Genomic DNA, 14,896 nt, shown 5'->3' with positions numbered 1-14,896 from the left:
CTTCCCATCACCCACAGAGGGGCTCTTACAGGGCTGGAGGGGTGGCAGCCAAGCCCGGCCCCGTGCCCTCCGAGCAGCTGCCGCTTGGCAGTGGGGCAGTCCCCCGAGTGCCTTCCGTCACAGCACTCAGCACCAGCGCCCGCTCCAGGAGGCGCTGCAAAGTGCTTTGGGGCCCCGGCCAAGGACCCAAGTGCAGGCCAAGGACTCCCATCGACCCTGGCTGGCGGGGAGCCCATTTGCCCAACAAAGAGACAAAAGCCTTTGTGGGGCCAGGGCTTCGGTGTGACCATCTCGCTCCCTCTGCCCGGCTGGGCCAGCTCCCGTGTTCCTGCATGCAGGGCACTGTGCTGAGCGCTGGGCATGGATGACGTGGGATCCTCACATCAGCTGGGGAAACCAAGGCACAGAGAGGCTGTCTGCCTGATGCCAATGGTGGGGAGAAGAAGGGGAAGGATTCGCACCCAGAGCGCGGGTCCTGTCTGAACGCCGAAAGATGCCCACGTCCTAATCACACTCAGACACTCATTTAAGCACATGATTAGAAAGGAAAAGAGGACCAAAAAAATGAAGTAGCCCCAGGATAGATGTCAGCAGCTGTAAACGGTCAATTTCCAGGCAAGTCATGTTGCTACCTCCTGGGGACCCTGCTCCAAAGCTCAGCCCGGGGTCTGAGGGTCTCAGCACCCAGGAATCTGTCTGATTGTCTGCTGGCTTCCTTCTTTCAGGTTTTCAGCCTGACTCCTGATGGGCACCTTCCCCGGGACAGCTGGGTGAGCCACAGGCACCTGTGTGCACAGCTGCCGTCCATGGGGGGACAGAGAGGCTAGAGCAGGGTGTGCGTGCACTGCATGCTGTTTGCACAGACAAGGCTGAGCCCAGTGGTTCTGGGGGATGTGCGGTCTCCCCAGGTCTCTCAGAAGCAGGCAAGGGTGGGTGCACATGTAACTTACAAGGCAGAGTACCCAGGGTGACTGGGGAGGAGTCAAGGCCGGGACACAGAGAAGATGGGCAAGGGCTGACTCCAGGCAAAGCTCCTGCTCCAGCCCCAGCCCTGGGGGTCCCTGGAGGCTAAGTCGCACCTTTTGCTGGAAGGCCAAAGCAAGTTCTCTTCCCCATGCCTGCTGGTGACAGAATCAGGGCACCGTGGACACCATGCAGTGGGAGGGCCACAGGCTAAAGGGAGACTGGGGCCCTGTGCCACCCAACCAGGAACTGAGGGAGCTCAGGGTTATCTGCATGGCACCTGTTGATGCCTGCCCTAATATAACTGATTTTATAAGTGGCTTTGTGGTTGCAGAAAGGACCCTTAAAGTCACCCACATCGTAATCTCCTGCCCTCTGCATATGCTGCCTGGCACGGCAAAGGGGAACTAAGGTTGGCAGCCAATCAGCTGCCCTTGGACGAGAGAGTATCCTGGGTTGCCCAGGTTGGCTCAGGAAATCACAAGGTCCTGCTAAGGGAAGGAGGCGGCGGGGGGGAGTCCAGGGGGCTGGGCTGTGGCAGCAGGGCGGAGGGTGCAGCTGGCTGTGAGGGTGGGGGGCCCCGAGCTGAGGAAAACGGGCGCCCCCAAGAGCAGGAAAGGCCTGGGATCGGGTCCTCCCTGGAGCCTCCAGAGGGAACCAGCCCTTCCTGCCCTTTGATTTTAGCCCCATGGGACCTGTGTCGGGCTTCTGGCCTCCAGACTGCAGGGGGTAAATGTGTGCTGGTTTAGGTCACCAAGTTGGCGGTACCCTGTTCCATCAGCAGCAGAAACTGACACAAGGCAGGCCACTGACGTGGTGGTTGACGAGAGCAGGTGCAGGGAGGGCCGGCACAGAGGCTGGTGAGAGGGGAGGTATGCTGCCCCCCCAGCCCCATTCCTCCTCTCCCCTGTCCCATTGGACTAGTGGCCCCCAGAAGCCCACAGTAAGTACTGATGAGAATGGGGGCTTTCTGGGTGGGAGCAGAGCAGCGGCTGTCGGGTCAGAAGGAACCCAGAGACCACCTCCAGCAAGGGTGGCCACCCCAGCATGGCAAGTGAGGACGGAGGAGCCCCAGCAACACATGACTCAATCCTGGCCTGGTTTTCTGTGACCTCCCCACAACCCTATCAGTGGGGTTTGTGGCTTCCACTATCTCTATTAATAAGGATATTCACCACCTTAGAAGCTGTTCCACAGGTCAGAAAGGATGTCCAGGGCCTGTGGCACAATTATGTAGCCACCACTCAGCTTTGCAACAGACAGAGGGTGCATTCAGAGGTCACAGGAGAAGGGCAGCCCTGGAGTTGTGCAGTGTACCACCTGCACCACCGTGCACAGCAGTCCTGGGCGCCTCCGTGCTCCTCCATGTCACTGACAACATGCTACCAGGAAGATCTCATTTCCCCACACCTACTCAGTTGCTGGAACAGCCAGGCTTTGGGAAGGGTCTGAACCTTGCAAAGTCCCCACAGCTGGGAAGTGGCCGCACTGACACTTGGAAACAGCCTGGGTCTCAGACTCCAAGCCACACCCTCGCTCATCACCAGATGGTGCTGCTTCTCCCCTGAAGAGGAGGTGAAGGCACAAAGGTAGTCATTCCGGAAGGCCTATTCTGCTCAGCTGGTGATGGACGAGGAGGGTCCTTCCCCCAGATTGGATACTGCGTGGGATGGCACACAAGCAATGGATCTTCCTTTGATGAAAGGCTTCACAATGTTGGGAAGGGCTGTGCCTGGGGGCTTGCCACCCTACGAGGGAAGGCTGCACATTTTATTTGTGCCCTTCTCCCAGCAGCTGGAGACTTCTGGTCAGCCCAAGGGGTCCCCAATTCCCCTGCAGGCCCAGGGCTGTCCTCCCTGCTGCCAGCAAGTGACCACACCCCAGGCCAGCACTCTGACCGCCGTGCGCAAGAGCCACACAAACTCGGCCTGCAGAGACCCAGGCAGATGGTCGCGTGTGTCCTGGGGCGCTGGGCCCAGCCACCCAGCCTGGCACAGGGGCTCCTGCTGGGACAGCTCCCCTCCCTGGCACATGCTGTGTCCCCATGCATGAGGTGTTTGCAGGGAACTGGGGGTCAGAAGTGGACTTCAGTGGGTAGTTACCCCCAAAACAACAGACACTTCCTCTGATCTGCCCACAGTCACAGTGCCCTTCTGGAAAAGGCCCCTGCGCCAGCCAGCACCAGGTGAAGGTCCCTCCGCTGGGGTAGAGAGACAGTGGAGAGACAGGAAGGGGTTCAGAGCTCAGGAGAGAGCACATGTGTGTATGTGGCGGGCGGCAGTCATGGGTGTACATGAATATGTATCCTGTATGTGTGTGTGAGACAGTCTTAGTGCCTGTGTATGCACGTGCATCGGTGTGTGTGTATGTGTGTGGGGTGTGGGCATACATGGATATGAATCCTATGTGTGTGTGTGAGACAGTCCTGGTGCCTGTGTATGTATGCACGTGCATCTGTGTGTGCACCCCTGTGTGGGGTGCGTTTGCCAGGTCTGTGTCTGTCCCTGTGCCCACGTGTGTCCATGTGTCTAGCCATGCTCCCCCTGTGCTCCCCCCACCATCCAGCTGGTGGTACACAGCTGGACCGGGGGCTGTGCTGCCTGCGTGCCCGATGAGAGGTGGCAGGTGTGTAATAAGCCATTAGTCACTGTCACATTTCTGAGCAGCAGCAGCCGCCTCTCCGGAGGAGTCTGACAGCGGCCTGGTGCTCCTGGAGGGTCTCCGGCTGTGAAGCCGCCCCCTCCCCTCCGGGCAGGGCTGTAGCCTGAAGACAGCAGCTGGCAGCCGTGCGCCTCGCGGCAGGGAGCCGGGCGGTGTGCGCCAGCCTGCGGCGGGGGCGGAAGGTAGGTAGGGGCCCCATGGGGCAAGGCTTTGTAGGACATGACCCAGAGTGAGGGGGAGCTGGGTGCAGCAGGTGGGTCAGAACTGCGCTGGAAGCTCCGTGCTGCCTGGAGGAGGTGTCAGCAACAATGCAGACACCCACCAGCACTTATGAGCAGCAGGGTGCCAGGACCCACATGCCCTTCATGTCCCGGTTATGTTAAATCTCATACCCGCCCTGTGAGTGAGGCACTCCCATTAGCCTTTATTCCCATTTCTTAGCTGAGGAAATTGAGACCTGGGGTGGGAGAAGACACCTGTCCAGGGCTCTGAGGGTGCTGGGGGGCTGGGGAAAATGGCTCCCCCAAAAGCATCCCTGCCCACCACCTACACGTCCCCTTTGGCTGCCCGACCCCCCTGTCCCCACCTGCCAGGGTCTGGAAGCCCCTCCTGGGGCAGGATGGCCCATAAGCTCCAAGCCAGCCAGATCCACCCCCGGCCAGAGGCCCAGCCACTTCTCTCACCCCCAAGAAGTGGGTACTGGGGCTGTCCCAGAGGATGCCCCAGATGGAAGGCCGGGGCCTGAAGGCGGAGTGGGCCGCCTCCCCCAGCCCCACCGTCCACGCCCAGGCCCACCAGCCTGGCCCTGGCCCAGCTCGCTGACAGGCAGTGCCACCAGCCGGCTGCATCCTCGGGGGCGGCGCAGGGACCGGGGGCAGGGCACACACAGGGACCCGCTCTGAGGGGTCTTGCTGACGGAAACATGGCCTCGGGGCTGAGCCGGCACCCTCCCTGGGTTAGAACACGGGAGCCACCGCGCACTCAGCAAGCGCCCTGGCTCCTTCCAGCCTGGCTGAGGCTCACCCGACACGTGCCCGGACTCGGCGCATTCACAACCCAACACTGACAGGGTGGCACACGCACGGGGTCCAGCGCATGTTGGCACGGCACACGCAAGTGAGGCAGGCGCAGCGACCCCACAGGCGGGCCTCGCGACACTGAGTGAGGAAGCAGGGCCCGGAGACAAAGCTCAGGCCGCTGGGAGAGCCGGACGGGAGGTGGTTCAGGTGAACACGGCCGGTGGGGAAAGCGGGGCCGGAGGGCCGGATGCGGGACGTCAGGTGGGCGGGGTGTCTCGGTGCCAGGCAGTGAGGTCCCAGCTATCCGTTGTTATTTTTTTTTAAATGACTGAGTGAATACAGGGGAGCACAGGGATAATTACATACAAATAAAGGCCATCTGCAAATTAAGGATAAGAGGCTGTCAAGAATACCACGATTTGGCTCAATCCCCAAGAAGTGTGGGAAAAACCCCAAGCTCACATAGGCGAGACTCGGCTTCCAGACCACCCGCTCGACTGCGGCGACCCCACAGCGCAGGGCTGTGCCTGACTCACGCTCAGAGCCCCTCTCCTGCGGGGGCAGCCCTCCCCTCTCTGGCGCCCAGACAGGAGAGGGCTGATGCCTACCTGTGCCCGTGAGGTCCGGTCCGGCCCCGTCCAGGCTGCTCTGCCGACACCGGGCTGGGCCCAGCTCCTGGGCTGTCCTGGGGCCTCCGGACAGGCTCCCTGCGGGGGTGCCCAGCCGGGGCTCCGGCTCTCGGGCAGGAGGGTGGATGGCTGTCGATGCCTCGAGAGATGACGAGGTGACCTGGAAGGACAGGAGGGGGGACATGGTGAGTCATGGCCAATGGCCTGCCTTTGGGACCAGGTACTGGGCTAGGCTGGGTCTTGCAGGGGCAGGTGGGCACTGGGGTTCCACCCGAAGCCCCATTGCTACTGGGTCCCTCTGAGCTCTACAAGGAAGCTGGGAATAACTACCCAGAGTTGTAATGGTAATCACTAACCCAGCTAACTTTCAGTTCAGACTTCTGGATGGTCACCCCATCCAACCTCTTTCTTTTACATTTTTTATTGTGGTAAATTACACATAACAGAATTTACCATCTTGACCTTTCTTAAGTGTGCACCTCGTGGCATTAAGTCCATTCATGATGTGCAACTATCATCCTGATCTATTTCCAGAACCTTCTCATCATCCCAAATGGAATCTCCATACCCATTAAACACTAACTTTCCTCCAGCCCTGCACCCTTCCCCACCACAACCCACCCCCCTCTTCTACTTTCTGTCTCTGTGACTTTGACAATCCTGGTCGCCCCATCCCCTTTCCACATTTGGGGAAACCGAGGCTCACAGAGGGGCAGTAGGAGCCTGAGGTCACAGAGAGCTGCCAGATGCTGACACAGGGTCAGCTCAGGTCAGCAGGACTGCAGATCCCGGTCTCTCACCCCTGACCCCAGGGGCAAGGGCAGGAGGTGGGGGCCCTGCCATCAGGCGGGGTGGTGAGCTAAGCTCCTGCACAAGTTTCAGGGCCTGAATAGCTGAGCTCCCTGGGGGCCAGTCCTGGGCACAGGCAACCCCGCTCTACCTCCCGATTATGGGCTCCAGGCTGGGCATGGTTGTCGGAAATTAACTTCATGTCGATGCTGTTTTTGGGGATTAGTGCTATAAACCTGCAAAGACGGATGGCTCCAAATTCCTTGGGCGAGCGCAGGCTCCACCGGCCTCCATGGGAGAGAGGGGTACATTTACCGTTTGTTTCCGGGAACGCTTTAATTTATGAGATCCATATGGCGACACTGCCCAGACCACAGCCCTGCAAATCCCACAGGCGTGCTGGCGGCGGAGGCTGGAGCCAGGCGGCGGCACCTCGGCCCAGCACGCTTCATTCACTCAGGGCCAGCGGGGGCCCATCAGCGCGGCGGGGACCCTGGGATCCCATGCGGAGCCCCCCACCCCGTACAGCTGCTCCTGCAACCTTGCCCTAATCATCTTGGGAAACTGCCGGGCACAGGGCTGCTGTGTCCACCATTAGTCACGAGATGACTCATCCAGACGGGCCGGCCTGTGGGGCGGTCCCTCAGCAGCCCAGGTAGTGTTCTTTAAACCCCCCTGGGGGCCGGCTGCAGGGAAGCAGAGGAGCGCGGTGCCCACCGGCCTCGGCCCTGCCCAAGGGCTGGCAGAACCACAGTCAGGGAGGTTCCACCTACTTCTCCTGGATATGGGGGACTGGGTCCTGTGGGGGGAAGGAGGCCTGGGGATGCCTCGTGGGGGTAAGGCTGGCTCCCAGAAAGGGGTGCTGTGGCCAGGAGGGCCACTTTACTGAGCACCTACTGTGTGCTGTATTCAGTCCTCCCAGCAGCCCCATGGAGAGCAAGGAGGCACAACGGGGCACAGCGGCCTATCTGAGCTCCGCCAGGAACTGGATGCATCGGGATGTGAACCCAAGCAGTTGAGTGAAGACGCAGCTATTAAAAGCCACCGGGGCGCAGATGACCAGCACTACAGGAGTCTGAGAAGGGGAGAACTCCCCAAGGGCTGGGAAAATCCAGGCAGGCTTCCTGGAGCAGGTGGAATTGGAACTAAGCCTTCAAAAGAAACAGGTTTTAAAAGGGGGTGGGGGGAACAGGAGGGCAAGAGATTCAAACACACATCCCTGCAGGGGCAGGAGGGTAAATGGTAAACAAGGTCCTGGAAGGTGAGGAGGTAGGGGTACTGCAGCAGCTCCACTCAGCACAGGGTGGGCGGGGGGCAGGGAGGGGACTGGGTCTCCCCGCAGTGCCAGATCTGATGATCTGATTTTTCAAGAGGAGGCTGGGAATCCAGTTTTAAAAGCTGCACTCTCATGATTATTAAGTGTTGGCAACTAATCTAAAACATGTTAAAACACTGTGTGAGCCCTCATGCACCGCTGGTAGGGTTGCAAAATGGTGCAGCTGCTCCAGAGCAGGCCTGGCAGTCCCTCAGAAGGTCAGAGTTATCACATGACCCAGCACTTCCACTCCCAGGTAGGTATCCGAGGGAGCCGAAAACATGTGCACACAAACGTGCACATGAACGTTCATAGCAACCCAATCATGCAGATGGATTCTGCCAATGCCTCAAAGCACCTGGAGGTGGGTCCCTCCCCAGGTAAGCCTCCCAGTGGGCGAGCAGCTGGCTGACACCTTAGCCGGCACGCCTGCAGCCTGAGACCCTGAGCAGAGGACCCCGCTGAGCCAAGACGGTCAATGGGCTGCTGTAATCTGAAGTCTGTTAGCAGCGGTGATAACCAATAAACCCCAGAAAGCTCTAGAACAGTGCTCGGCCCAGACAGAAAAGTTCCCTGGCACCGTCATGCCAGAATCACGGGGGAACAGGATACCAGTCTCCCCTCTAGTCTAGCTCTTCCCACCACTTTGACTTCGCCGGAAGTAAAAAGATTTCACCCCGTTTCTCCGACACTTGTCAGCAGCTGCCCAACTCCTGGGGGCTCAGTCAGTAGGTCAGTATTGCTGGGCGGGCGAGCCTGCCCAGCACGCGTGGTGGGCCAGTGCGGCTTATCTCTTGCTGGCATCATCTTAGGTGGGGGCAAAGGTTCTCAGCCAGACCATCCAACAGAGGCAAAGAGACGCCTTTCCTCATCCTTCAAAGCCAAATGTATGACAGCTTCTAATAAAAAGCAGGCCCTTGAACCAACATATTCATTGCACCTTTTCTCCACCTGAGCCAAGGGTTCCAAGCTCACGCCCCGTCTATTAAAGTACTATTAGGATGGGGCCTGGGTCACACAGTGCTCCCTAGCCCAGCGGCCCTGGAAATTGGCAGCATCTCAGAGCCGTCCCAGCGCCCTGCAGACCCAGTCGGGTAAATGCTATTGTTCCCCATCCCTGGACTGGGACCACCACTATGTTTAAAGCAGCAGCCAGTTAATGGTAAAAGGCAAAAGCAGAGGAAATTTCCAGGGTTCTTTCAAATGAAAGGAGCTTGCAGCTCACCACTAAATATCCTCATGAGATCCTGTACTGTTACACTTTCTCCAGGAACCTGAGTGGTTTCTGGAAAAAAGTGACTCCGGGTAAATTCAGGGAGAAGGGCTGGGGGTGGTTGTAGAAGGCAGATGCCTTATCCCTGCCCCAAAGGGGACAACCACACAGTGGTGTTGGCTGTCCCCACTTTTGTCTCATGAATTTTATCAGTGCATGAGATCCCTAAGTTTGGCAAACCTGGGCCCTATTGTTCTTTAAAACAGTTTTATTCAGATATAATTCATATCCTGCACAATTTACCCATGGAAAGCAAACAATTCAATGACCTTTGATATATTCACAGAGTTGTGAAACCATCACTAGAATCCTTCTCAGAACATTTCATCACCCCAAAAAGAGACCCTGTACCACCCCCTGGCCCCGGTAACCACAGTCTACTTCCTGTCTCTATGGATCTGTCTGTTGTGGACATTCCACATTGATGGAATCCTATACTATTATGTCTGGTTCTCTCACTTGGCATGATATTCCCAGGCTCACCCATGTTGTAGCCTATAAATCATGTATTTTTAAAAAGAAGGGAATTTCCAGCCTGAGGACCCAGAGGCTGTGGGCTTCTCCCTCCGAGAACCTCTCTGGCAGGGACCGCTTCCCTCTCCCTCCCGGGCACCCAGCCGGACTCCACCTCTTGCCCTCCCGGTGGTGGGGCCAGCCGGGTCCTGGGCCCTGGCCACTTTCCCCTGCTGGGAGATCTCAGCAAAGTGCCTTTCACTCTCCAGGCCTCAGCTCCCCTTCTGCAAACTGTGAGTGATAACACAGTGAGGGTCCACCTCCCTGATGGTGGAGGGAACTAGTTGAGCTATATCTGAAGCATGTGGCACATAGTAGGTGTTCAAGAAACAGCAGCTGAACTCATAACCAGGCAGCATAAATGCCATGAAGAAGAACCAAAGGGCACAGTGGCTGGGGGACCCCAAAGCTTGGGGGGGGGTGTGTGTGCTGGGGAGGGCCTTGTGGGGGCCCACGTGGCCTCTGAGCAGTTTCTGCCCCGGCTGGCAGGGCTGCCTGCTAGACCCCTCACCTGCTGCTGGCCCGCAGCCACTGGGCAGTCCAGGAGTCCCCAGGAGTCATGGGGGTGTGGGGTCCCCAACTTTACCTGAAGCTTCTCTTTCTTCCAAGTCAGCCCAAGATGCACTCCAGGAAGCTGGCCATGCTGACCCTGAGTAAGGCAGACGTGGCGCTGAGCCCTGGGCTGCTTCATACCTGGCCTAACGCAGTAACAGGCAAGTCCCATCCGCTCTGACCGCTGCCCCTGGGAATGCGCTATCACACCCACCCTAGATCTACCGAGCACCTGACGTCAGCGGCATGTTTAACGCTCCCGACAACCTTCCCTTAACTCCCACTCTGTAGAGAAGGACACTGAGGCATAGAGGAGTCAAGTCAGCCATTTCAGGTCACCTAGCAGATCAGAGTCAGAGCCAAGAATCCAGGCCCGTGCTGTGTCCTCCACCAAGCACCTAGACCCCATAGTGCCTGGCACACGCGGGGTGCTTACTGAGTGCTGGTGGGGCCTCGGAGGGTGTGCAGCAACCCTGGATGGCGGTCCCCGGAACGCAGGTTACATTGCAGGCTAAGGGCAGCGTGTTTGCGTGGGCTGCCATGTATTTATGTCACAAGCAAGGCCAGGAGAATGAGGCAGGGCACAGAAGTGCAGGTGAGGGAAGGAGACGCCAGCATCCCCACGCACAGGACGCAACCTCACCTTCCCTCTGCCCTGCGGAAAAACCAGGTGCAGGAGGAGGCCAAGCACGGGGGAGAGCCACCTCCTTCCCAAGCAGCGGTGGCCTGGTGCCACCTTGGCCGGGAGGCTGGGTGAGCACCACGGAGCGGTGCCTCCTCCTGGGCTGGCTGCAGACCTCTGGCTGCCATCTGCTGGGGACACTCAGGTCACAGGCCATCTGCCTGGGAGAGAGATGAGGGGACATGCGCCAGCTCCACCATGGGGGGCCCTCTGTCCCTTTGCAGGCCCACCTCAGCTCCCGCCAGAGCCCACCCACAAAGGCATGGTGCTCGACCCTCTCTGGTGGGATTTCCTGTTCTGTGCTGCAAGCTGGTGCATCAGAGGCCAAAAAACAGCATTTTATGCCCCTTAATTCCCTGTAATAGTTCTGTAATGGCAAGCAGAGAGCTCCAAATACTGCAGCCAGGGGAATGATGAGGCTCCGGGTCAGGGGGAGACTGAGCTGCCGGACGCAGAGGTCCCGATAAGCAGACCGCTAAAGGGTTATTAAATGTGCGCGCATACCGGCGTAATTGGAAAGTTATTAGATATGGAATACACACAGCACCCAGTAAATGAGTAATCAGGGACTAATTAAGCTCACACGACACAGCAGATCGCGCGGGAGAGGCTGGTGGCTGCCACATCTGTGACAGCAATTAGGGGCGCCCCGGCTGCAGCACAGGGGTGGGGGGCTGGCATGGGTGGAGCAGCCACAGCCGGCTGGGGGTCTTGACCCCACCCCTACCACCTGAGTCCCCCAGGTGCTCCCCCGACAGGGGCTGGAGGGAGGGAGGGAGGCACCAGGTTCATCTAGCCCTGAGGACAACAGAGGCCGAGTGAACACAGAGTCCAGGACTCGGAAAAACGGAGAGAAGCTTTTATCCCTGGCTTCAAGTCTGGCCAGGTGACAGCTTGCTGCAGCCACCCGAGCAGAAACAGTCATAACTCTCTGTCTGGACGGTCTGCACAGCGTGTGCACACAGCCACCTCCTGGAGGCTGCAGTGGTTCTTCTGGGTAGGCTGCGTGGGGAGCACAGCAGCCCATTTTATAGATGGGGAAACAAAACAGTTAAAAAATCCTGCCACTAAGGAGCTGACATTCTGGTTGGGGAGAGAGTCAGTACATACATCATGTATATTCACATGTCCAGAAAGACAAATAGCAGGAGGGGGTGAGTGGAGTTAGAAGTTTCCATAGGCTGGCCCCACTGAGAAGGGACATTTGTGCAAACACTTGAAGGAGACAAGGGACCTAGCCATGGAGATAGATATCTGGGGGAAGCGTGTTCCAGGTAGAGGGCACAGCAAGCCCAGCGGCTCTGTGGCAGGGGCATGTTTGCAAACCTTTTCTGGAAAGCCCAGCTAGTACGTACAGCTGACCCTTGAACGATGTGGGGGTTAGGGGCATTGATCCCTGCACAGTAAAAAATCCACATACACCCTGACTCCCCAAAAACTTAACTATTAATAGCCTGCTGTTGGCCAGAAGACTTACCGACAACATGAACAGTCAACTGACATATAGTTTGTATGTTATCTGTATAATACACTGTATTCTTAGAAGAAAGTGAGCTAGAAAAAAACCAAAATGTTTATTCTAATTGTCACAAATCTCCAAAAAAAATTGAAAACATTTATTGAAAAAAAAATTCCCATATAACTGGACCTACACGGTTCAAACCTGTGTTGTCCAAGGGTTGACTGTGTTTTCTGCTTTAGGGACTATATGGTCTCTGTTGAAACTCCTCAGCTTTGGCACTGCAGCACTAAAGCAGCCTTGGACAACCTGAAAATGAACAGTGTGTGGAGGCTGAAATAAACCCCCCCAGGCAGAGCCAGGCCCCCTCCATCAGTGCCACCATCCTAGTGCTGCAGATTCAGGGGTCACACAGGTACCCCCCCCACATCATCACCTCTCACCCAGGTGGTGCTCCGAACCCCAGGTCCTGGCACCATGTCCCCAGCACAGCAGATGAAGATGACATCTGAGTTAGGGAGGGAGTCATGTGGAGGTCTGGGGGAACAGTGTTTCAGGCATAGGGAACAGCCTGTGCAAAGGCCCTGAGGCAGGAGTATGCCTGGTGTGTTTGAGGAACAGCAGGGGGCCTGGAGAGGATCAAAGCAAACCATGGGTCACATCTGGGAGGGCCCCAGGGGCCACTGTACAGACTCTGGCTCTTACTTGGCATGAGATGGTTCAGATGTGATCCGATTTTTGTTTTGGTCTTAATTTTCTCTTTTTATGTTGAGATGCTTATAGATTCACATTCAGCTGTAAGAAACAATACAGAGCTCTCACACACCCTCCAGTAGTTTCCTCGGCAGAAACGCCTTACAAACGACAGCACAGTGTCACGGGCGGGACACGACACTGACCGCTGGCTTATCCTCTGCGGCCTCCCCAGTGACCCCCACTCGTTCCGTGTCGAGTCGTCGGGGCGCCACGGCTGGCATGGGTTCCAGCATTCACCAGCACAGTGGAGATACAGGACAGGTGCATCACAGGCCTCCCCTGGGATGCTTTTGGTAAGCACACTCTGGCCTCCCGTCCCCCGACCCCGATCCTGGCATCCACTGATGCGTGCTTCATTTCCAGCTTGGTGTGTGAATGCGGTCACACGGTGAGTAACACTTTGGAACAGCTGTGTCCACTCAGCATAGCTCCTGGAGATGCGCCCAGGATACTGGGCATGTGGGCACCCTGTTCCTCTTCATTGCAGAAGGGCAGTCCACGAACGGCACGGCTGAGCCTGGCTTGGTGGGGTGAGCCTGTGGCCCGCAGGCTCGGCTGCTCCTAACTGCCCCCGCCCCAAGCTCACAGCCCACCACGGGCCCCTCTCTGCTCCTGCCTCCTGTCTTCAGGGTTTCTGCCTGGCTTTACCTGCCAGCTCCCCATTTATGGCCTGTGCCCCACTGCCACATTCGTGACTGCTACCCTATTTCCAGGCACCATGTCCCCCCCACCCCCACCTGCCCTTCGGCATCACCTCCTTTGATGCCCCTGGGACCCTCAGGTGTAAGTTTAGCATACTGCCAAATGCCACACAGTTGGAAGATGGGCAGATACGGCCTGGTGCGCCTACATTACCGCAAAGACAGATTCTGGGGAGAGGGGGAGAGCAGAGGCCCCTGCCCTGAGCCCCGTGGGAGCCCACTCGGCCCTGAGCCTCCTCCGGAGGGTCCGCCCACCGCAGGTGAACATGACATAATTGCTGTGGAGGGAACCAGGCTGTCTCACCCAGGGCAGTCAGTTCATCAAGCGCTGACAGTGCATTAGCTAAGTGATCACTAGACTATTAATTTTTTTCCCCAGCCCTTGCCAGGGGTATTACAGTGAAAAATGGCAGCTTAACCGCAGGGAGATTCTTCAGGGTGACAAAAATAAAAATAGCTCTAATTGAAGTTGATAGAAATTATACCCTTTAAAAACACACGTCGGGGTGCACTGGCTGCAAAGTAAATTAACGCCGGGGCAGGGTTTCTGTGACAGGGGAGTGGAAACATGATGACAGCCGCAGCAAACAGCCTCACGGGACGTTACATCTGCTCGGCCACAGCTTGGCTGCACCCTGTGGTGTCAGGGAGGCAGCGGGGACAGGCTGGGGGCTGGTGCCCCGAGGCCCGCAGACACAGCCTGGGGTGCTCACCGGCCCCCGGCAGCAGGGCAGTGGCAGCCGGTGCCTGGAGAGAGGTCACCTGCAGGCCCAGGAGCAGAGGGCACCAGGCCCTTCGCAAGCCAAGTTAGTGCCCCGACCACCAGCCCCGCCACTAGAGCATTTCCTAAAGCCAGATGCCAACTTGACACTTACACACTCAAGTGCACCAGCGGCAGAGGCCCGGAAAAGAACAGAAGGAATCTGCACGTGCTGGCGCATGGCGGCGAATCATCTCTCAGTGGCTGAAAAGGTTTCAACTTGGTGTATGAAAGAATAATAAATATAATGGCAATAAAATGAAAATGAACACAGAGATAGCATCTGCTCTGAGCTATGCACTGTTTTAAGTACTTTCCACATATTTTAATTCACTTAATCCTCGCAACAGCCCGTGAGGTAGACGCTGTCATTACCATCCTCATTTTCCAGGCGAGGAAACGCGAAGTTCCCCTCAACTTCTTCAAGCCCCAGTCTGAGCTCAGAGCCGTGCTGAGTATGCACGGGGCCAGGGAGCAGTGTCCAAGCACAGAACAGACCTGGTCATTAATGGCAGAGTATCGACCAGCCTCTGCCAGGTGCCAGGCACTGTTCTAGGCACTATGGATTCAGCGAGTGAGCAAGACGGGACTGTTCTGGCTCTCTCGCCGCTGACATCTCAGGGGGAAGAGGACCGGCCATGGCACAGGTGCTCATTCTGGGTCCACAGGCCGACAAGAAAGTCATCAGAAACGGAAATCCAAGCACACGCTCAGGGTGTAAAGACACGATTCAAGAATCTAAGAATCTGACCAGCAAAGGATATTTAACTTTAATCTTTGAAAACGAAGAGTAAAGGCAAAGATTAGAAAGACTCTCTCTCCAC

The 14,896-nt window shown here is 57.3% G+C and overlaps 1 protein-coding gene across 5 annotated transcripts in view; it reads right to left on the bottom strand.

The window, feature by feature from the left end:
• GSE1 (Gse1 coiled-coil protein) overlaps nucleotides 1-14,896 on the bottom strand; it is a 388,729-nt gene that overhangs the window by 241,042 nt on the left and 132,791 nt on the right. For 4 of the 5 annotated variants that reach the window (XM_036924166.2, XM_036924165.2, XM_036924164.2 and 1 more), the window contains exon 2: nucleotides 5,252-5,432. In XM_036924166.2, the coding sequence (XP_036780061.2) occupies nucleotides 5,252-5,432 (181 nt within the window). Of the gene's footprint in view, nucleotides 1-5,251; nucleotides 5,433-6,376; nucleotides 6,521-14,896 lie in introns of those variants that run through there. The other variant, XM_057492793.1, reaches the window with a different exon arrangement.

The sequence above is a fragment of the Manis pentadactyla genome, chromosome 15 (genome assembly GCF_030020395.1).
Source record: "Manis pentadactyla isolate mManPen7 chromosome 15, mManPen7.hap1, whole genome shotgun sequence".
Taxonomy (NCBI): domain Eukaryota; kingdom Metazoa; phylum Chordata; class Mammalia; order Pholidota; family Manidae; genus Manis; species Manis pentadactyla.
Note: the sequence above shows the minus strand (reverse complement) of the source record. Positions and strands in the feature narration are given on the sequence as shown.